Here is a 24,125-nt window from a genome sequence, read left to right on the forward strand (position 1 = left end):
CATATATCATGCTGTGATCTCGCTTAGAGAGTGAGTTGGTGATCCCTGGGAGTCATCACTTTCACCAGGTGACAGTAAATGAAGTCCCAGTCAGTGCTCTGAAGGACGCCTGGTTTATCCACACCATCATAGTGGAAAGGTTGGTTTCCCTAGAGCAGTACATTGGCCAGGTGTGTAGGGTGACTCCGGCCAATGGGCAGGACTTTTTCCACCCTATGGCCCTGGTATCCCTGGATGGGTATGGGGATGTGAACCAGAGGAGGGTCATAGTTAGCCACGAGATGCCCATTGACTACATTCTGGAGATTGAGTTGCCCTTGGTGTCAGGGAAAATAGAAGGAGAAGCCATGACAGGTGCCCTAACAGTTCAGTTTTCTGGGGGTACCACTCCCAAGCAGAGAGTACAGGACCCCCAGGTGGAGGAATGGGGTAGGGGAGAGTGCACTCCTGTCTCCTGCGTACCCTCATGGTACAGACCCTAGTCAGTGGCCAGTTTCATGATACCACCCTGAACGGTTGGGAGGTAGAGTGGAAACAGGGTGCAAGGCACTTGGGGGCAACTGCCTCTCACTCTGAGAAACCACAGAGGTCAGAAAGCCCTTGGTGGCATGGAGCCTCGCTCTTGACATTGACAGCTGTCAGTGGTCTCTTTTGGTTGATGTTCTTGTGGACAAATTTTCCATGGGTTGGAACACAAATCTGACCCAAGAGGAGTCATGGGCCACATCACTTTGTCGACCATGGTGATACTGTCTGCCTAATAGGGTGCATTTCTGAGCTAGTTAAAGTTAGGTACTGCACAGATGGTGTCTACAGTTGAGGAGAAGAGTCCCCTATGGGTCATTTCAGTGGATACTATAGACAGAGTAACCAATGGAGTTCGGAGAGGAGTAGAACTGACAAGTGCCCCTTCAGTAGTGGACCATTGTCCACATTCTATTGCCTAAGCAGTGGATCAATCAGGGTATTGATTAGGCTGGAGGAGAATCGTGTTGGACCTGGCCCTTTCTGCAAGGTTACCCCAAAGTTTTTGCCTTCCTCCTCCTCTTTTTCTGACCCTGTTTTTGTTGGCTTTAGGACTTTTGGCACATTACCTCTGCTATTTAGTGCTCACTTAAAACATGATTTAGTGCTCTGCTTAAAACATGATAGCATTGGCTTCTCCACACTTGTCAGAGTTAATTTACTTATAGGTTCCTAGTAAAGTGAACTATGCATGCCCAGTGACTGTAAATTAAATGCTAATGGTGGGTTTACAGCACTGATTGTGCCACCCACGTCAATATCCCTAGAAACATGGCTCAGGCCTGCCATTGCAGAGCCCTTGTGTGCAGTCTTAAACTGCCATGGCGAACAAACCTTCCCTTTTAAAACATATAAGCCACCCCTGAGGTAGACCCTGGACAACCCCAAAGGAGAGGTGCAGTGAATTTAAAAAGTTAGATTTGTACTTTTAGTTTTTACATGTCCATGTACGGAAACATTCCTAAATCTGTTTTTCACTACTGCAAGGCCTATCTCCCCCATAGATTAACATTGATATTACCTTATTACATTTTTATAAGTTTTATTTCCAATTGTGAAGAGATGTGACCCCCAAGTTTGGTGTATCTGGAATCACAGATCAAAATCAAAACGTACAGTGAAGTGGGATTCTAAATTTTATTTCTGAAAATGGTACTTTCAAAAAGATGCCATTTTCTTACTTTAAATTATCTAGTGCATTCTGCCTGTCTGGGTGACTGACAGCTGCCTTCCTGCATTCCCTCTAGAAATCCACACACAAAGGAAGGGTAGGTATGACTGAGTGGCCATCTGCATGCTGACGGGCTATCCTGAGCAGGATGGGAGGAAGAATCTGTCAATTTGTACCTGAAAAAGCTCTGTGCTGTCCCCACACAAAGGTTAGCAAACCCCCTGTAGTGAGTCTGGAGCCAGGGCAGGAAAGACAGGGTCAAAGGCATCTCTTTGAAGTCTCCATACTTCAAAGGCCCAGCTGGGTACAGGTACTGGACCTCTGACATCACCCGCTCAGCACACGTTTGGACCTGAGGACATTCTGCCTGGAAGGAGGACTGCTGTGCTGCTGAAGAGACAGTCGCTCTGCTTGACTTTGCTGGACTCCTGCTTTGCTGTGCCTGCTCTGCTGCTTGCTGACCTCCTAGCCTGGAGAGAGAAGGACTGTACTTTGCATCTCTACATCCCTAGAACCAAAGGGGAATATTTATACTCTGTTTTCACCAGATTTGCATACTTTTTTTAACGCAAATCCGGCGCAAACTTAACTCCATATTTATATTTTGACGCTAAACCTGTCTAGCATCAAAATATTGGAGTTAACGTCATTTTTTTACAGTGAAATCCTACCTTGGTCAATGAGATGCAAGGTAGGCATTCCCGGCCAAAAAATGACTCTAAGGCCTATGCGCCTTATTTATCCTTCCGTGCAAAAATCAAGCATGGGAGGAGGAGGGCCTTAAATAATGGCGCTAAGCCTGTTAAGTGCCATTATGTAATGCCTGGGTCAGGGCAGACATTAGGAGACCTGTGAGCTCATTTCCATGGTCAGAGACCATGGAAGCAGTCCACAGGTGCCCTTCCCTGCCCCCAGGGACACCCCCAGCCACCCCTACCCACACCTGGAAGACACCTAAGGATGGTGGGACCCATACAAGGTAAGTCCAGGTAGGTTTAACATTTTCTTTTTCCAAGTGCCATAGAGGGGCCTAACTTGGGCCCCCCTACATAGCACTATGCCCAATGGCCATGCCCAGGGGACATAAATCCCCTGGGCATGGCTATTTGGCAGGGGGGCATGACTACTGTCTCTACAGGAGTCATATCCATGGGGTTGAGCGTCAAAAAATGACGCTAGTCAGGTTAGCGTAATTTTTTCTGACTCTAACCTGACTAGTGCCATTCTTCAACACACAACCTCCTGTTTCCCCTACGCCTCCCCGACCTGGTTAGGGTCATTTATTTTTACGCTAACTGGGCCTTACCACCAGCTAGCAGGTTTGCGTCAAAAAGTATAAATCTGTGCCCAAGTGACTTCTAAGGTTTGCTGGCTTGCCTCCTGTTCTGAACTGTCAGAAATGCCAAAGGCTTCCCTTCCATCTACACCCAGCACCTGGACTTTTCTTGCTGCAAGTTGTGCTCTGCCAAGTAGAGCCAACCCAGTCCAGGGCCCATAGAAGTGAGTACAAAGTGCTGAATCTGTCAGAACCTACGTATTGACACCTGCAATATTGGGATTAATGTAACACCACTGCTGCAAGGACCTGACCACCACCCTCTGAACTGCCGCATCACCTCCGGAACCACTGCTTCGGAACCAACACATTGCTGCATGGAGAAGATCGACACCACCCTCCAGCATGGACTGACCCAGCACATCGCATTCAGAACCGCTGCGCTCAGAACCAGTGTATCACACTTGGAACTGATGCATCACCGCAGTTGCATGGAGAAATCCAGGGCAACACCCCCACTGCATGGAAACCATCAATACATCTTGTGCTGTGACACAGACTATGGTATTGTTGCTCAGTGGGCCCTGTGTAGGTCCTGTAGCTAGCCTGTGCTCCATTTTGGGCAGCGTGAACTCTTGACTTTCCCCGGTCCAGCGTGACTAGATATCCCAATAGGCACTTATTGCTTCTAAGCACTACTTGTACAATTATTCTTTAAAAATTCATATATTGACTTCTATTTATTGGATGTTTGTTATTTTGGTCTTGTTTGTTCATTATATTAAGCTGTATTTTTCTAACCTGGTGTGGATTATTTTTGTGTGGTGTTTTCACTGTTTTGCGGTTTTAAATGTTGCACAAATACTTTACACATTACCTCCTAAGTTAAGCCCGCCTGCTCTATGCTGAGTTACTAGACGGTGAGCACAGATTAGTTTATGGTGTGTATCTGACTTACCCTGAATAGGAATGTGGTTCCATTTGGACGGGGTGCATACCTCTGCCAACCAGAAATCCAATTTCTAACTTATGGCTATACACTACTTTCTCCTGCTTGCACATCCATGCACCAGAGCAACATTGGTTGCTGTGCTGTTCTGTGAAGCATTGTTTCTGGGCCATAAGTCTCAAGCTTTTTTTCTAAATGTTGGCAGTAGGACTGGAATCTGAAACAAGTGATCCTGGGGTTTTATCTATGTTGGTTTGCAGGCTCCGAATGGATCCATGCTCCTGTTTTGCTGAAACTGCACCATCTGCAGCACATATTATGAAACACATAGTAGTGACTGTTCATGTTGTAGAGCTTTAATGTCTGCAGGTTTTACACTAACATACATTTTCTGAGTTAGTTTTTGCAGTGTTGTTGGAAAATGGGTTATTGGTAAGGGCAGGTAAGTACCTACACTTAGCAATAGGCCACTAACCTCCACTTAGGTCGAGTTAGGTCTCAGTAAATTAAACCCAGATTAACCCTTGGTAGCTTGGCAACGAGCGACAAGGTTTAACTTAGGAGAAAAAGCGTAAAGCATTAAAATATCACAAAACAGTAATTAAATAAAACACAGGAAACAGTTTAAAAATCCAAAATCAATTAATTAAAATAGGAAATATTTTTTGCTTTAAAATGACACAGAAATGAATAAAATTGGATAAGGGGATCCGGATATATGAATTATTAAAGTATTAATGCTTTCTAGCGCATAGAAACAAAAAGCGCCAATCTGGTCATCTGGTCGCACCTCGACCGAGACAAAGTCAAACTTTAAGGCTGACCGCGATGGAGCTGGCTCGGCTACAGCCCACGGGAGGCCTCAGTCAAAAGTTTACTTTAGGAGTTAGTTGTTTTTCTGGAGATTTTCTTCAGTGGGACGAACCTGCCAGTCCAATCCGACCTCCTGGAACTCTTCCTCGGGTACGTGTCGTGGGAGCCCTCAGTGAAGATTTTTACCTTTGGACTTAGTCGTTTTTTCAAGATGAAAATCCTTCGACCAGGGCAAACCTAAATCTTGATCCGACGTCCTTTGAGCCCTCTTCGGATACACTGCCTGGAAGGTCCCGGTCAACTTCCTACGCTCAGACTTAGTTACTTTTTTGGACATTTTCTTCACCGTGGTTGAGGCAAGCCGGCTAGAGTTGCCACGGCGGGTCGCTCCCTCTATTGAGCTTTTTTCCAAAAGTTCTCCAAAGTTCTCCAAACTTCTGGATCTTTTTCCAGATGTTCCTTTAAGGTTCTTTTGAGGTCCACAGTTCACCCCAAGGTTCCAGAAGCTCTGAGATGCTCCTTGGGGTGTGCAGACTACAACTGCCAGAATGCACCTGGAGCAAACTCCTTTCTGGCCACTGGACAGTGGTCAGCCGGTTGGTTTCTTCAGGAGTTGGTGCAGGGGACTCTGGTTAGCAAGTTTTCACCTGTAGCAAACAGGGAGTGCCTCCTTGAACCAGTTGAAGCCAGGCAAAGTCCTTATTGTGTTAAAGGCATAGTTATACTCTGTTTGTGCTAAATGTGCGTCATTTGTATGTACACAAATTCGGTGCAAACTTAACTCCATATTTATATTTTGATGCTAGATACGTCTAGCGTCAACATATAGGAGTTTGCACCATTTTTTGGATGCTTGAACCTACCTTGCATCAATGAGATGCAAGGTAGACATTCCCATCCACAGAATGGCGCCATCCCCACAGCGCCATATTTATCCCCCATGAAAAAATGATGTACGGGTTGGATGTAGCCCCAAATAATGGTGCTAAGCTTGCTTAGTGCCATTATTTAATGCCTTAGTGCCATTATTTAACACCTTAGTAAGGTTGCTTAATGCCATTATTTAAAGACTAGGCGTTAGGGGACCTGTGGACAGTTTTCCATGGTCAAACACCATGGAGCGGGCCCACAGGTGCCCACCCCAAGCTCCAGGAATGCCCCCACCCACACCAGAGATACACCACAGGATGGGGGACCCCATCCCAGGAACGTAGGGTAAGTGTAAGTAATTATTGGAGGGTTTTGTTTTAAGTGCCATTGGGTGCCCTAACAAGGGGCCCCCTGCATGGCACTGGGGGCAATGGCCATGCCCAGGGGACACTGCTCCCCTGTGCTGGCCATTGAGGGAGTGTGCTTGACTTCTGTCTTTTCTAAGACTAGAGTCATGTTTTAGGATGGTTGTGCGCCTGGAAATGATGCAAGGCTGGTTAGCAGCATTTTTTTGCCGCTAACCAGCCTAACGTCAATATTTGGTGGACAACCTCCTTACCCCACACCGCCATCCCCACTCGACTAGAGTGGTGCTGTAGAATGGCGCAAGCCGGCACTAATATTTTTGCCGCAATGTTTAAATATGCCCCAAACAATGTACCCTCTAATTTGTTTCCACTGTGTGCAGTACTGTAAGGTGTCTGTGCGCTGCAGCCAAGGATACGTGCATCAAGAAATTGACCATTCATGTGAGCGCAGTGCATAACTACCAAGATCTTTGGCCTATGCCTCTCCATTGCTTTGTTTTACCACTAAAGCAAAAAAGGGATATTTGTTTAAACATTGCTCCATATAATAGGGCATTAAGGCAGTTTTGTGACCTGGTGGCACACCCCAAGGACCTGACCTGTTGAGCGTACAATTAGTTAACATTTACAATTTGATGAACACACTACTGATAAATGCCATGAGGATCCTGCCAAGAGACAGGCATAGAAATGTTCTTACCCAAGCCACATATGGACTGTCAGAGGAGCTGCATCAGAGTTCAGAAAAGTCAGGTGCCAACAGTAGATGTGTGACATGTTTGTTTCTCTCGCCGGTCCTTGACATTCTTCCAGTGCTGATAAACTCGGTCTAAGTCAACCTTCCCATTTGAGAGGTAGGCCTTTGTCCTCATCAGCATATCTAGGAGACTCTCCTCAAGTCTGTTTCTTAATTTGGACTTGATTGCATTCATGAGGTTGAATCCTCGTTCACAGTCTGCACTTGAAGCCTGGAAAGTTGCACAGACATCAACAAGGTGAGATACAACACTATACTGTGCAGCATTCCGCAGAGTGAAACTCACCATGTCTTGAAAGGTCCTAAACAATCCACTTTTTATATGTTCTCCCACCATATATTTATAATCTCTGTACTGCTGAACAACATCATCAGGGGTGTCACCATCACCAGGACCAAGACCTTCTTATACTTTTCATCAAGTCTTTGTACATTCTCAGTCCTAAAACTAAACTGTGATTGTGTTGTTACTGCATGGAAATCAAAGCTTGTCCGTTCCTTCAATTCATCTTCTGGGAACCTTCTTTCCATGTGCTCACAAAGAAGTTTAATGAAAGATAACATTGGCTCACTATCATACTCTCGGTCCTCTCTGTACAAAGCCATCAGATCTCTTACTGTGTTGCTCCAAAAGACTGTGCCCCCCAAGTACTCTTCCTTTATTTGACCAATTTTTGCTCTTGCATATTGTACAGCTTTAACAGTGGTCAAAGAGCTTTTCTGAACCAACTTGCACAAAGATGCAAGTTCACCCAGAATGTTATTCAGTGCTGCAAAGGAATTATGGTAGTTGGCGGCAGATAGTTTTTTGTAGCAATATTTAGCAATTGGGTCATTCTCCTCAACTCTTTCATGATCAAAGTATTTGAGAGCAACCTCATAATTACGCAAGAGTGCACCAACAGCAAAATGCCTTGAAAGCCACTGCACTTCATTGAGTGGCCAAAAAGAGGCTGTTTCACATTCAGTGACCAAAGCAATTTCGTTCAGCGTGGACTTCCTTACAGGCGAGCGGTAGAACACAGTGTGGACAGTCCTCAGTAATGTTTCCATTTCCCTGATCATCTGCACTTTTTTCCAGGCATCATCAACTTCCAAAATCTTCTCTGCGCACATTACAGTGCTGCTCAAGTAGATGGGGAATGGATTGTTTGAGGCTGACACCATTGTTCTTTCCCAGCATCACTGATGTAAACATGACCGTTTTTATAAGGTCCAGCTTACTGGCAGTGTAGAAGTCTTTTACAGCTGAATACGTATTGCATGAACTCAGAGGTACAATTCCCCCAAACACTGTTTTGTGCTCTGTTGATGTTACAGATCAGAATTTCAATTAGAGGATGAGCAATTTTGGAACTGAAATATCTGTGCTCTCATTAATTATTAATGTGCTATACAGAGCACTGCACAGTTCTGCCATGAAGTCAGAGCGTATCACGCTGTTGATTGCCTCCAAAAACTCAAAGGCATAGTTCTTGCTCCTTCAGCTGTCTGGTATCTTCACATACAATGCGACGTGTTCATGGATGTCTTGAACAGATAACATTGAAGTGTTCATTTTGACTGCTAGCAACACATTGTTGATGAGAATCTTTATCTCCTCAGGCAGAGATCTTTGCCGTTCAACCACTTCTAGTCTGTTTGCTCTGTCAATGGCGGTTTCTGTCAGCATGGTGCACACTCCAAAATCCAGCCTGGCAGATGCACTTTTATTTCTTAGGGTCAGTAAAGCACATTCATGGACTTTGCTACATAGATGGATTCATGACAACATTCATTTGGTACTCAGCATGCTGACATTTAAATAGTGCTGACCAGGGGTGTCTGAGTAGCGCATTGCGCATCGCCACCTATTATTTTAAAAATAAAGCACCGAGCACCTGTACACCTGATATTTTCTAAACATGTGCGCACATTTTGGATTGCAAGAGACATCAAATTAAAGAGTAAAAAATAATATTCAATAAAAGGTTAATGTATTACATTATATAGCAACATATGCTTATAAGGTTATATAATAGATAGTACACATTTTGCCCATAATAGCTTTTCAGAATAAATAAACGCAATATGATAACAAGTGCAAATGCATACACCATTGCTAATTAAAGGCATGAGTATAGTAGGTGCATATGTAAATTAATAATAAGGCAAACATTGAATTCTAGTAAGAAATGATATAGCCCTATCACCTGTCGCAATATGCTAAACCTATCATTAATGACTTTCCAAGTATTGTCAGTATGAGTTAGAGGCAATGGTTATTTGAACAGTCCCCTCTGTTCTGCCACAATAGAAAAAAATTAAATGAGCTTAAGCTAGAAGGTCAGCAGGTGTAAACAACCACCCCGCCCCTTTGATAGAAGCTTTTCCCTCCCACAGCTTCATCTGTTATCCAATAACAGTGTTAAGATTATCACAGAAATGCTGCTGTTCACGAACTCCTCAGCAAATGACACTGAGTGACAGTAGGCAACATGGAAGCAAGGAGCAGAGCCTCAGTTCTGCACAAAATGTTTAACAACTCCACTGTTTCAAAAACAAATGTATTTTAGTTTTTTTTAGACATAGCGAACGGGTTTAAACAGAACACAGTGTGAAAGAATAAAGCTTTTCAAGAGTCACAAATGCCAGTGCAAAAGGAAAAATGTGCAGTGCTCTTTTCATGAAATGAAAGCATCTTCTGGGACTCCAGGGGGCCTAGGATGACTACGCACATGGAAGACAGTCCTTTATGCTAACTTTCAGATTTTATGGAGAGCCTTTTCACATTGAATTTCATGACTATTCTCTGAAATGTGGCTCCCTGTTATTCCCACTGCCTTTGTTTACAGATTCAGAGTTTGGCTTTTTTAGATAAACAAGCCCATCTGCAACTCCTGAACACATATGAAAAGTACAGACATAAAACCAAACACACGAAATAGAAAGGGAGGCAAATGCAGATAGGATCTTCTGCAGGGGCACTTGCGATATCAGGGAAAGGAGAAGCAAAGGTATTTTAGCTCTCGCAGAATATATTATGAAGATAACAATGATAAATCGCAGCCTGTGATAAAAGCAATGCAAGACCACTTGCTCTGCCTTCTCTGGTAATCCCAAAGCATGTCTAAATATGAAATTGTGAATTTTGGCTGATATTCAACTATTCTCTTTATAAAATGTTTGATGGCGATAAGGATCAACAGGAGAGAAGATCCGAAACATTGGAAAGAATCTTATATGAAGCAGGTAAGGAGTTGTCTTGAATCTTACATTTACATTTACATTTGACCCTTTGAGTAATTTGTCTTGATTGTTTTAAAGGACATGGATTGCAACAGCAAGAAAAAAAACTGACACACAAGGTAGTAATTAAAACTTCATTCCACCTGTTTCGGCAACAAAAGACAGCAAAATACAAAACACACCATATAATAAATAAGACAACGATACGTAACAGTATTTAAATACCTCAATACTCATACAAATACATAAAAAACTTTAAAACTAACAGCCAACAGCGAGTGAAGAAAATGAAAGGAGAGCAGAGAAGACGCCCTCTAAGCACACTTACCTGCTTGCATTTGGTGCAGGGGGTTCTTCTTCGGTCACCGTTTGTTATTCTGCTCTGCCGCTTAGAGAGTGACTGTGTTTTCTCGCTGTTTCTTTTCTAAACCGTAGCGCTGACCTACGGTTTCACTCTCTCGTGTGAGGCAGTGACTTGTCATGAAGGCACTGGTGATGTGAGGAACAACATGCGCGTTCGGCAGAGAGGTCTGCGCGGTGGGCGAAGGAAGGGTGCACACGCGCCTGCATGCCACTTTACAGGGAACATTGGCCCCAAAGTGTCTTAATACTGTCTTGCAATAGAGTGTGCCAAAGCAGTAAAAGTGGAGCAAAACTGAAGGATTTTTCAGTTTTTGCTAAACAAACAAATGTTCCTTTGGTGGTGTTTTATCAGTCACAATCGGTTTTAACTGATAACCAGAGCCCCTACTCATACTGTTTGCCTACATGGTGCTGTGCCGTTGTAGACATTTTTCTGCTGAGGTCGTTGAAATGAACCTTGAAATGCATCGTATAGTGATTGATTATTGTAAATTGCATGAGCTTCTTCATGACCTAGTTTTAACGAAGATTATATGTTTTTCTACTTTTAGAATTATTGCAAAGAAGTTAGCTGGAACTGAATATGTGCACATGGCAAAATTGGAGAAAGTTACTGAAAATGACCTGCAAGATACATTTATTTGCTTTGCTCAGAATTCAGTGGGAAATTCGTCCGTAGAGGTGAAGCTTGTGAAAATAAATATGGGTAATTTAAAAAAAAAAAATGTTTATATGTGTACACTTTAAATGACTGCAACAAATATATAGCTTTCCCAATATGAATACATTTTTGATATTGCGGATGTAAAGGTTGGTTGTGTTTTAAAATAATCACCACTAGGTTTAACTCTGTCAAAAATATAAATGAAATGCTCAGATAGCCTTCGATCTCTCTGCATTGGAATTAGCTCTGCTACATAATATATTTTTCACACACACACACATACACTAAAATACACAGAAATACTTCATAAGATTTAGCACCAAGTCAGGATGTTGCCTTTAGAGACCCTAGGGCATATTTATGAGCCTGAGTGCCACCAGTGCATCACTTTTTTGGCTTCTGTGGCGCAGAATACATAATGATAAGTATGAGGCTAAACACAGTCACTTTCAAGTCGTTTCATGGGTGTACACCCATGGATATTGTCACTGCCCCAGATTTTAAAAGATCACATAAACTTAGGGAAGCTCCTCAACCTTACACCTCCTGAGGTGAGGTGTAACAAGGAGAAATATTTGTATTTCTCCTCATGTTTTCCTCTTTCCATGTTTGCTACATTCTGCAGCACACATAGAAAGAATAAATCCCTCTCTGGATTGTTTTTGTGCAGGAAGGGGCACAACAGACAGAGGCACTCTTGTACCATGGTGTAAGGGTGCCTGCATTGGTGCTAGGCATTCAAAATGACACCAGCTTAGGGAGAAAGAACATGAATGCACCATATCGCATGGGTACGGTGCATTCCTGCCCTTTCACATGCTACAGTGCCCTGTGCCAAAACACCAATAAATGAGGGCCTCAGTATTAATTCGTCCTTTGAGACTAACACATTTCTGTCATTCATTTGGATTAGGCAAGGGGAGGAGGAAAGGCTTTTTTGATTCACTATTTGCCAGACCTTTTAAAAATTAAAATGTACATAGAATTGGCTTAGTAGTTCTTTCTTAACTTATGCCATTAGCCAGTTGGTTTATCATTCTGTCTCTTATTAAATGTTTGCACTGCAGTGCAGATGGACTATTTTACATTGAAAAAGTATACTTAATCATCAAACAATTCATTGTGTCTGTCATGAATACATTCTGGATATAAGCAATAATTTTGAAGTATTATTTTCACTTTAATGATCAGGTGCTGGGTATGACCAATAATGTAGGTCTTCTCGGAGCATACATTGGGGATTTATGTTCTACTCTGAATATATATTTTTTTCTTCACCAGCCTCTAGACATTTCATTAGGGGATAGGCTGAATGAGTCCTGTCTATGGGTTTCGTTTATTGTACCCGATTGTTTTTAGGACTGAATGAGCATCAAACAGACACTGATGACAATGAACATATATTGTATCTTTTTATCTGCCTCTGAAGAGCTTTCATCGGCATTTTTTCATTTTATGAGTTATTATGCGTTAACAATAGACAGACACTGGTTACAAACGTAAGCATTATTATAAGAATTCAAAACGGCATATTAAAGTTATCAGGAAAGGGTCAGGAGTTCCTTGTCCAGTGCTTAAGGTCTTTGCTGAGCATACCCCTGAGATCAGTGTTCCTCCTCTGTCCTGTCATTTCTGATAGATTGTCTAGTCTGCCTATGGAATGGGTATAATATCACTGATTCTTGCCAGGGGTGAATGAGCATGGACAAGAGAATGACACTAATCGCAAACAGATGAATCAGAAGAAAGCTTGCTCTCAAGACATATTAAACTATTTGGAAAAAATCAGGGCACACTCATGTTCAGTGCTCGAAGTTTACTCTGTAAATGCGCTGATGGTTAGTGCCACTCTTCTCATCATATATGAATGAGATGTATTATCTGCATCTGCACTATAGGTGTACATACATCTGTCTTCGGCGTAGACGAGTCAAGGAAAATAAAAATAGAAAGTAATCTCTGAACTTGAGTATATGCCAATTTGTCAAACACTCTGGATTAACACTGCATGTATGCTGCTCTAGTGCAGAGGTCTTCAAACTGGGGGGCCTCAAGCGATCGGGCGGGGTGCTCCAGACTATGGCCAAATATCATACAGATAACAGGCCTTTGTTTTAAGCAGAAGCATGTTATTGCAGTTTTAAAAAGGTAACAGTACTTAACTGCAATGTTTAAATAGGTTTAGACATATTTAAACATTGCCATCTTTATAAAATAATTGTGAAAAATTCTGAGGGGGGGCCCAATGATTTTTATTTTCAACAGGGGGGGCAAGGCATTAACAAGTTTGGAGACCACTGTTCTAGTGTAATGAAAAGCTAGTGACAAGGAAGAAATTATTATACGTATATGTGAGATGCCCAACTTCAAGCGAAAGCAACAAACAGATCAGAACAATTTACAGTTTGTTCTTGAGTTATACGCTTTCAATGGGCCATAATTGTGAATTGTATCTGGCTGCAGGTAAAACTACACTTGTCTGCATTTAGATTGTAAGTGTAAGACGTTCACAGATTTTGGATTGGATTAATACTCATGCACAGCACAGAATCCAGCTGTTCTTCACCATTGTTGAATTTTATGTATCTCGAGAATAACGGTATGGAATGGCAGATGGGAGCTGGTCAGGGATGATGGTCCGGCTGAAGTACAACTGGAAATTCCCATGGGACCAAACCAGTCTCGAGCCTTTCTTGCCTCACTCACATCTGCTACGTTAATTTTGATGTGATAATTACAGTTTTCTTTGCAGATCATGCTATGTGCTATTAGGAGTTTCTTTTTGAAAAACATAAATCTTTGCTGAAAGGGTGCTTTAATTATGATGCCCATTCAGCAAAACTTCTGTGTCTTCAGTTGGCCCAGCACAATGAGCACGGACCCTTGTCTGAGCCGGTACTATGTTTAAAATATTGGCTCAGAAAAGTTTTTTGTTTTTCAGAAACAAGCTCCCAAAATGTATTTTCTCCTTGTGCACTGGATAATTTCTTTGATTTCATTTTCAGGACCGCCAGGCCTTCCGAGGCAGAGCCAAGCAGCAAAATGTACACCTAAATAGGGCCAGTTCTGTTAGGTAGATTGGCTGATGGATATCAGACGTGCCGACAGTCAAAGGTTTCTCCTCAAAATGCCACTGTAGCATTTCCAATTGGAAGGATTTTATTACTGCAACTCCAAAGATAGTGAGGAAACTCCAAGTTTCATGGCTGGGACATTTACCACTTTTTTGGTGGAAGTGTCTCATCTGCCAAACTGTAAATGAAGCCCAAAGAAAGCTTCAATAGGATTCTAATGTCAGATTAAAGCCATGGTATTGCATTGAGGATGGTGGGTTCCTAAAAGCAGTCAAAGAGCAGGTTAAGAATGACATCACCATGGCCTGTCTGTGTCCAAATCTGAAACATCTAAAACATGATGTGCAGTGAGTATCTCTCAACAAAGCAGACCAATATTAAATATTGATTTTTGGTGTTTTCTTTCAACAGATAAAGTGGTCCTTGTCTACATATTGTGTATAACAATTGCTTTCTTACTGGCAACATTCATTGCATCTGGACTGATATATGTGTATTGGATTGAAATAATACTGTTATTTCGAAATTACATCTCAAATGATGAAACAATTGGAGGTAAGAATCGCAGCATATTTTGTTTACATGTTTATTAATGGTGTCTAACATGTTTTCATAACACAACATTGTGAAAGCTGGTGCATGTACCAGTCCCAGGATGCAACTACCATCTGAACCAAGATAAAGCAATCATCCATGTTTAATCCATTTTTAATCGTTTTTAATCTATTTTATCCATTTATTTATGTTCATATCTCTTCAGTTTCACCTCTTCAGAACAGCGTGATTCCAATATTCAGATGCTTGTAAACTGCCCATCCAGGTGTCATATACAGCACGTCGAAATGCACACTTCATACGGTCACGTAAAGTTTTAAACCCAATGCATTTCGGGCTATTAGCCCTTCTTCAGGGGTAACTGTGATGTAAAAAAGAGGCAAATCAGAACCAGCGGAAACCTAATCTCACATTGAAGAACAATGAATCCATTATTAACCGAACACCCCATGGCTATTCAACACATTGAATAAAAAAAGGAGCTTTAAACTCATCATATGAAAACACTTGTGTGACCTATGCAAACCCATTAAAACACTGAAATTCCAATAAATAATAGAGCTGCCATAAAAAATGTACCCCCCATAAAATAAAAATAAGTTTAACACCGACTAACAGACAAACCTCACAGAAAAAGATTTTCAAATAGATGTATTCATGCTGTGATAACCAGAAAACGTGAGCACCAAACTTTGCAACCAGAACACCAATATCTGGACTGCCCGCAAGAACAGCTTCTAAATTAACCCTCCGTGAGTGAAAGTTCGTGCAACCCAATGCAGCTTTTCACCTGGGTAACACTAATTAAAATCACATGATCTACCACCTATGTAAAAAAAGAAACAAACAAAAGACGTGCAAACCTTATAGACATAAACACTCCTGCCATGTGTTGATAGTAAAATTCTTAAATTACACAGTTGTAAACCAACAAATAATAAACAACAAGTAAATAAATTGTGTATTTAAACACCAGCATTCTTTGCATACAGCCCCACAGCATCCTGCTTACTAATTTATGCGATTACTAAACAGTAAACACAGGAATATAAACTGAATACAAATTGCACATTGCATGTGATAGAGCGTTCCGTACTAATAATTTTACCTGTGTTCGGACGCTCTTTAGGCCGATGAATCTTTTGACTAAGTGGGACTCTCTGTACTCTATATCGATCAATTTCCTTAAATCAATAATTAATAACGAACATAAGCAATACCTTGATCAACATAACACTTGACAATTAATCCAGAATACATTTCGGCGAACCCTGACCTTTCAGTCAGGAATAACCACACCAGTTTATTCAAAGTTAGTGAATTTTATTTCCCTATATTAACAAAGCTAGCACAATATAAATGTGTCTCAACACCAAATGATAAACGTAAATGAACATTAATAGCTGTCCATAGCGGCGAAACAGGTGCAATCTATGTAGCATTTGAATCACAAGGCATTCGATAATAGCAATGCAAATCACTAATACGATAATCTGTAACAAACTAATTGCATACATTTAGTCAGCATAACAAGATCTCAAATTGCATCGTGCGACATATGGAATCCTCGTCTAACCTCAAATTAGCATCGGCATGTGGGACTTCATGCAAAAATAATTTAGCAACATTAATTTAGAAAAAACTCCTAACTAGGGCTCTTATCAAAATCAGCAGTTGGTTACCTAAAGGAAACACAATGCAATTTTACAATTTCCTTTCATATTTACCAATTACGATCAGCAATCAAGGAAGTCTTCGTCTCACAGGTACCGTTTCTCGATCAGCATGGGTACCGTTTCGATCAGCATGGGACGGAGCAAAGGGGCAGGGGTGGACGGGGCAAATGCCTCACGGTGGCAAGGTAAAACTACTACTTCATGCAAGGGATCAAAGTTAAAGTCTCTAGGGCAAGAATCATTAAAGTCTCTTTCTCTCGATTAGAGAAAGCATCAAAGTCTCTTTCAAAATGGCGTCGCAGCAAAGTGGGCCATAATAGCTGCAATGTCCAAATATTTGTAATCGCGGGCAAATGGCTACCTTCTTCTCGTGCACCTGGTTTTTATAGACAACAGTTCAAATCCAGTAGGGTCTTCCATTGGAGGGTTCATAGGTTAGCTTCAAATTGTCCAATCAAAAACGACAGTTCTCAAGCTTTTACTTAAGCATACATTATCCTTGGAGATGGGTACGCAAGTTGCAACATTTTATACCAGTTAGCTCACTTTCAGAGCCTCCATTGTCCGCACCTGCAGATCGACCTTGGAGTAAAGAGAAAATATGCCAGGCTGGCACGAAACCTTAAGATAAGCATGTGAACGATCTCAGTGGAAAAGTACAGCTTCAAGCAGAAATACACGTTTATTAGCACATTGGAAAAATACGAGCATCTAAACCGTGAGACCAGGCCACTAGGCCAAAGCCTGCACTGAAGTAATGCTAAGCTAAAACATTTCAAACAAGCAAATCATAGCACACGTTTACGATTATGTCGGATTAGTGCAATTCTAATACACCACGTTATATAAAGCACGCTTATAAATGTTGGCAAACTACTCTTGAGGGCACATTTTGTCCCCGTACAATCTTTATTAGTTCGGTTAAAGTCACACATGATTATTTCACACTACGTTTACGTTAATAAATGTAAAACCTTCATTTCTGCTTCATCAATCCCTCCTCTGATGACTACTTGTCATCACACCAAATCATGCCCACAAATTTTATTCCATTAAAATTCTGTCAGTTCTCTTTTCCTTTTAATTCCCCTAGTTTGCGCTTTGTATTCTTCTGCCATTCTTTTCATAATTTTCTCTTCTTTTCTTCTCTTAATTCTTTCCATAATCATTATTATTCCCCTTTTTATTCCCCAAATTCCAAATATGCAAATTATCACTATTAAAATTCCCTCTATTATTCTTAACAATATTCCATTCCAAATTCCCCCAATCCAATGTCCCACTGAAGCAAGTCCTTTTCCAACCTTCTCCCACACTCCTGGTTCTTTCAGTTCCTTCAAATCTGCACTCTCTTTTGTTAGATTAGCAAGCATAGTTTTAATTTTCACACTATTGTCTGGAATATAAGTACAACAGTGTCGTGCACCAAGCATTTTGCAAACGCCACCATCCTTTGCTTAAAGAATGTCTAAAGCAAGCCTATTTTGAAGAGTCATAGCTCTTTCCGCTGCAAGTTCAGCATCTATCAGGATTATAGCACCTGAAAACTTTGTCAACATGTTATCCACTATAGTAGACAACTTTCTTATTTTGATGGAATTCAACACGACTCCCAACGAAGGAATCATGGCTCCAAATATATCTCCTACCACAGCAGCTGCAGTCTCTCTTTTCTGGATACGATGGGATCCAGATGTCTTTTGAATCATCGATAGGTCATCCAGTTGATAAACCTTTGGGAACACTATACCCAAATAACATCTCCCCCACCATCCCTTTGGAAGACGATAATAGGCATTATACCCACAAATGTAATATACACCTGGAATGACAGGGTCAAGTCCGTCCATCATGAATGTCCATTTGGCCTTAAAGATAAACGTATGTTTACACTCACTCGCTCCTACAAAAATGTTGTCATAATAAGATTCACCTCGATATATACAAAATTTCCCTACATGCCAAGCATCTAAAGCTATTTTCCCTTGTGTCTTTATTGCAGCAAAATCATAATTATCTACTGAAGTCCTCTTATGTAGCTCCTTTTCTAATTTCGCATTCATTTGTGCCCTTCTATCATCTGTGCGATCTAAAAAGCTTATTTCTATTGCAGAGAGCGAGCAGGTAAGGTTTTCCCTATGAGCGTGAGCCGTTTCAAAAGGTTGCATTGGCTCGAAAAATTCCCTCATTATTTTAGCATCCCAATCTTTAGCAATCTGGCTTAGCTGCGCTATTATAGGAACATATGCAAAGGTAACATCATAATTTGAGTAAAAATACTGTATGTTAGTTTGACCATAGAATCTAGACATTACTATACTACATGTAATCCCGTATGTAAGAGGCATGTGGTGATATGTCACCCCTTCCTTCACTGATGTCGGTATCTGTGTACACACATAACAATCTTTCGCATCCATTGTCTCAACATATTCTGTTAGCAAGCGATAGAAAACATTATATGAAAGCTCTTTCTTATCATGCAAGAGTCTCTCATCTATTTCTAATCTTTTCAATGCGGTTAGTTCAGTGACAGTAACAGGAACAAGAGTAGAAGCATCAATTCTCTCATTCTCAGTCTTACCATGTATTCCAAGCACAATTGCCATTATTATTATTACACATGCAATTATCAAACCTATACACACATATTTACAATATTTCTTTCTATTGTTTTGCGTCATGATCTGTATAGAATCAGAGAGCTAGAAGCACTTGTAAATGAAACTATTTAGCAATTCAGTTACAAAGCTGAACGAGCACAATGTTCACACCGTCTTCTTCAGGAGGCCAGTCACTTATCGGTTAGCAGCATTTGTCTCAGTTCGGCAATAACTCAGTCTTTATCAGTTCAGCTAGTCTCATCCGGTTTAGCAATGTCTCAGCTGGTTGTTTGTTTCACGTTATATTGTAGCAAGCAATATCATTTATTACCCTTTCAATCGACAGAGTCCATAAAACTTTTCTTTTCTATTGGTATCTCTTCCTCTTCTTCGTTCTCGATGCTTAGAGATACAAACTCGTCAGTCCAATCATCATTGACTGCATATGCCCATTCAGGACCGGAATATCTCCTGTTTGGTATCCTTTTCCTTTTCAATTTTGCTTCTCTTTTTGATTCTGCTTCGCTGGTACTTTCCTCTTTTGTCAAGTCTTTTTCTTCACTTGAGGATTGTTCCACAACAGTCACTTCCTTTCTTTTCTCTTTCACTTTTGGCCTTTCTCCGTCGTTCAAACTCTCTCCAGTCTTTTCTTTTACTGGTGATATACTTAGTCTCCTCTTTGCACCATGTCATTTCGATGGACCTGCGACCTTTTCTGTGGAAACTTGAACCTTTTCGTTCTGTTCTGCCTTGTCCCCTCCTTCTGGGGAATCAATCACGTTCTCTTTTTCTTTTTCTATACCGTCTGCTTCCGGGAAAGCCCTCCTCTGATCAGGCTCTCCTGCTTTTTCACCTTTTTCGAGCCCTTCGTCACCGTTACTTTCGTCAGGCTCTTTATCACTTTCAGCTGCTTCAGGTTCTTTGTCACCTTCAGCTGCTTCAGGCTCTTTGCTACCCTCAGCTGCTTCAGGTTCTTTGTCACCTTCAGCTGCTTCGTCGCTGTCTGAACTTTCTCCTTGGTCTCCCCCAAGCGAATTGGTCTCTTCGTCCTCAGAGAATATCTCTCTCTCTCCCGTTTCTGCCCGTTCGCTTTCAGTTCGGTTTTGCTCTCTCAGCACTCAGCACTGTTTTGTCAGGCACTGGCAGTTTTAGCGCTTCAACTTCCTCATCTGTGGGACACAACACCTTCTTTGTGTGACTGGCGTGAATCCAGTTGGGAACCCCCGCACACTTCACAGCAGTAGTTGTCGTCAGGATCACTTGGAAAGGGCCTTTCCAACGGGGTTCCAGACACGACTTCCTCACGTGCTTCTTTACCACGACCCAGTCACCTGCTTTCAGTGCGTGTCCTGGACCTTGGATCGGTGGCAAGGTGGTCGCTTCCACCTGGTGAGAGAAAGAGCGAACCACGTCAGCCAGACCCTTGCAGTAGTCTAACACCATATCATCTGTAATATTCAAAAGCGCGTTTGCGGGAACTGCAGGAAGTCTCATAGCCCTGCCCATGAGAATTTCGTGCGGAGACAATCCAGTCTTTCTATCAGGGGTGTTTCTCATTGACATTAGCACTAAGGGCAATGCGTCAGGCCATTTCAAATTTGTCGATGCACATATTTTCGCCATTCTTGATTTCAGTGTGCCATTCATTTGCTCCACCAGTCCTGAGGCTTCAGGGCGATAGCTACAATGCAGTTTTTGCTCAATGTTCAGCGCTTCGCAAAGTAACTTTATCACCTCGTTATTGAAGTGACTTCCCCTATCTGATTCTAAAGAGATCGGGAATCCGAAACGTGGTATCAACTCTCTCAACAATAGCTTTGCAACTGTAAGGCTGTCATTTCTACGTGTGGGGTATGCCTCAATCCAATGACTAAAAATGCACACAATCACCAACACATACTTCAGACCTCCATGCACAGGCATCTCGATGAAGTCCATCTGCATACGACTAAAAGGCCCGCTTGCCCTACCAATGTGGCTCGCGTTCACAACTGTTCCCTTTCCTGGGTTCATCTGCTGGCAAGTGACACATCGATGGCAAACTGCTTCTGCAGCTTGACGAAATCTGGGGTTAAACCAATCAGTTTTGAACAATCTTATCATGGCATCTCTCCCTAGGTGAGCTTGCCCATGATAGAACCGCGCAAGCTGTGATAAGAGACTGTTTGGCAAAACAAATTTTCCCTCATTTGAAACCCATAACTCGTCTGGTCTCTTTATACATTGTGATTTAATCCAGGAATCTCTCTCGTCTTCCCTGACGTTATTCTGCAGTGCTTTTAGTTCATCTATTGTATCTACAACTTTCATGGCAAATGCTTCAGCTGGTTCGAGTTCTGGTTCACTTATCGAATTCCATTCATCTCTGAGTAATATACAATTCAAGGCACAAAATCTTGCGACTTGATCCGCATATGCATTTCCCAGAGAAACATAGTCCTGTCCTTTTGTATGAGCACTGCACTTTACCACTGCAACTTCGGCTGGCACTTGAATGGCGTGTAACAATTCCCTTATCCTCTCCCCGTTCTTCACTGGGGATCCTGAAGAAGTCAGGAAACCTCTCTGTGACCATAGTTGGCCAAAGTCATGCACAATCCCAAACCCGTATTGACTATCAGTGTAAATGGTGACTTTCATCAATGCAGACAGTTGACATGCTCTGGTAAGGGCTACAAGTTCTGCTACTTGTGCAGAATAGACTCCTTGAAGCCATCCCGCTTCCAAGACACCTGTTACAGTACATACAGCATATCCTGCTTTCAAAATCCCCATCCCGTCTCTTAGACATGAACCATCAACAAAAAGAATTTGGTCATTTTCATCAAGCTTAGTATCCTTAATGTCCGGTCGAGGTTTTGTGCAAAATTCAGTCACCTGAAGGCAGTCATGCTCGACGTCTTCAGCGTTCTCAATTTCAGCATTTTCTCCAGGGAGCAAGGTTGCTGGATTCAACGTAGTGCACCTTTTCAGCTGCACATTCGGTGAACCCAGAATTATCGTTTCATACCTTGTGAGTCTAGCTCCAGTCATGTGCTGCGTTCGGGAGCGGGTCAAAAGTATCTCAACTGAGTGAGGGACCATGACTGTTACTGGGTGTCCCATCACTATTCCTTCACTCTGAGTGAGGCTGATACCAACTGCTGCTACGGCGCGCAAACACCCTGGGAGTGCTGCTGCGACCGGATCCAAAGTAGCTGAAAAATACGCTACTGGTCTGTTTACGCCGCCATGGGCTTGAGTCAAGACAGACAAAGAACATGCATCTCGTTCATGACAAAACAATGTGAAAGGCTTTGTGTAGTCAGGCATACCTAAAGCTGGAGCCCTGCACATGCATTCTTTCAATTCAACAAAAGCATCCATCTCATCTCCTTTCAGCTCAATTTGATCCAAGGCATCCTTCTGGGTCAGTTTCAGTAAAGGCTTTGCTAGAGTCGAGAAGTTGGGAATCCACTGGCGACAATAACCCACCATTCCCAAAAACTTCCTCACCTCCCTCCTTGTCTTTGGTGGACTCATTTGAAGTACGCTTGTTATTCTTTCCTTCATTATTCTCCGTGACCCTTTCTCTATTTGGTGACCCAAGTATTTCACTTTCTTCTGACAGAACTGCAATTTGGAAGGAGACACTTTGTGTCCATTCCTTCCCAAATGATTCAACAGAGCAATGGTATCAGCTGTGCAGCCATTTGAAACAAAAGAGAAATTGGCTGTCCTCATGAAGAGGCACAGAAAAGAATGCTTGTGACAAATCGATGACTGAGAACCACTCAGCATCGCAAGGGACCTGGAACATTATCACAGCTGGATTCGGTACTACTGGGCAACATTTGACTATGATGTCATTTATTTTCCTCAAGTCATGCACGAGTCGGACCTTTCCACTCGGCTTTATTAGTCCCATTATTGGTGAATTACATGGACTGCTTAACACTTCTTTCAGTACCCCCTGTTTTACAAATTCGTCTATAAGTTGAGCAACTTTCATGAGGGTGTCTTGTGCCATGTGGTATTGTGGGGTCTGGGGAAAGATTGCATTGGGCTTTACAGTCACTTTCACTGGTTCCACTCCTTTCATCAATCCCACCTCTTTCCCTGTCATGTCCCACACTTCCTTTCCGACTGTCTCCCGTAATTCGGCTGGAATATCTTCTTCAGTTATCATCTGGAAAAGACAAATCAGAGGATACTCTTCATCGACAGTTTCCATCTCATCCCCCTCTACACTGTCCTCTTCTTCCCCATCACTGCTCGTCTGTATTGTTATTCCTGCGTTCGAACACATGATCGAACAACCCAATTTGCACAATAGGTCTCTTCCTAACAGTGCTATCGGGCTTGAGTCACATACCACAAACTGATGTACCCCTTGATAGTTACCGATGCTGACTGGTACCGGATCTGTTATTGGGTTCGTCAGGTGCCTGTTTGCTACTCCCACCACTTGAACTGTCCTCCCTGAGAGTGGCAAATTTGGTACTTCACTGCTCTTAACAGTTGAACGTGTGGCTCCCGTGACAACCAAGAATGAGACACGATGACCCATCACTCTTCCCTCCACGTACGGACCCTTTTGATCAACTTCCAAGGATGCTGCAAGCACACAATCTCCTTCTTCTTCTGAGCTTTCACTCTCCCATACATTGTTTATTCCACTCTCACTGTGTAATGGGAACTGTTGTACGGTGCCATTTGTACTCATTACCTGACCCGAGACCTGTGGAGGAACCATCACTTGCTGCTGACTCATTGGTGCCAAGGGTATTTGCATTTGCTGATTAGGTACCATGGGTAACTGCTGTTGCATTGGCTGCATTTGCTTCATCTGCATACGGGGCATCTGCATCTGCTGCGGCTGCATAGGTTGCAATCCCTGCAACTGATTTACAGTCGGAAAATTTGGGTTTGGACCTCTCATTTTCGGTCCCCTCATTGTCTGAAATGCATTGACATCATTGTTTTGCTGACCAACACTTGCACCTGCACCTGCACCTTCCTGCACCACCATCGGGCACTCGCGTTTCCAATGACTGACAATTCCGCACACGTGACACGGCATCACCTTCTTCATTGCCTGCACACCCGTCACAACAGTGTTCAAATCCGGACCATTATTCGCAAAACCTCCTCTGCCTCTGCCTCTGGCCTGTGGCTGAAACGCCGTGTTTCCCTGTAACTGCGGCTGCGGTTGCGGTATCTGCGGTTGGAACCCTTGCAACCCTTGCAGACC

At 42.3% G+C, this 24,125-nt stretch overlaps 1 protein-coding gene across 2 annotated transcripts in view; it reads left to right on the top strand.

The window, feature by feature from the left end:
* Positions 1-24,125, top strand: part of IL18RAP (interleukin 18 receptor accessory protein) — a 275,544-nt gene that overhangs the window by 198,559 nt on the left and 52,860 nt on the right. For both annotated transcript variants that reach the window (XM_069204435.1, XM_069204436.1), the window contains 2 exons: positions 10,872-11,026; positions 14,470-14,613. In XM_069204435.1, the coding sequence (XP_069060536.1) occupies positions 10,872-11,026; positions 14,470-14,613 (299 nt within the window). The remainder of the gene's footprint in view (positions 1-10,871; positions 11,027-14,469; positions 14,614-24,125) is intronic.

This window comes from Pleurodeles waltl, chromosome 8, assembly GCF_031143425.1.
Source record: "Pleurodeles waltl isolate 20211129_DDA chromosome 8, aPleWal1.hap1.20221129, whole genome shotgun sequence".
Taxonomy (NCBI): domain Eukaryota; kingdom Metazoa; phylum Chordata; class Amphibia; order Caudata; family Salamandridae; genus Pleurodeles; species Pleurodeles waltl.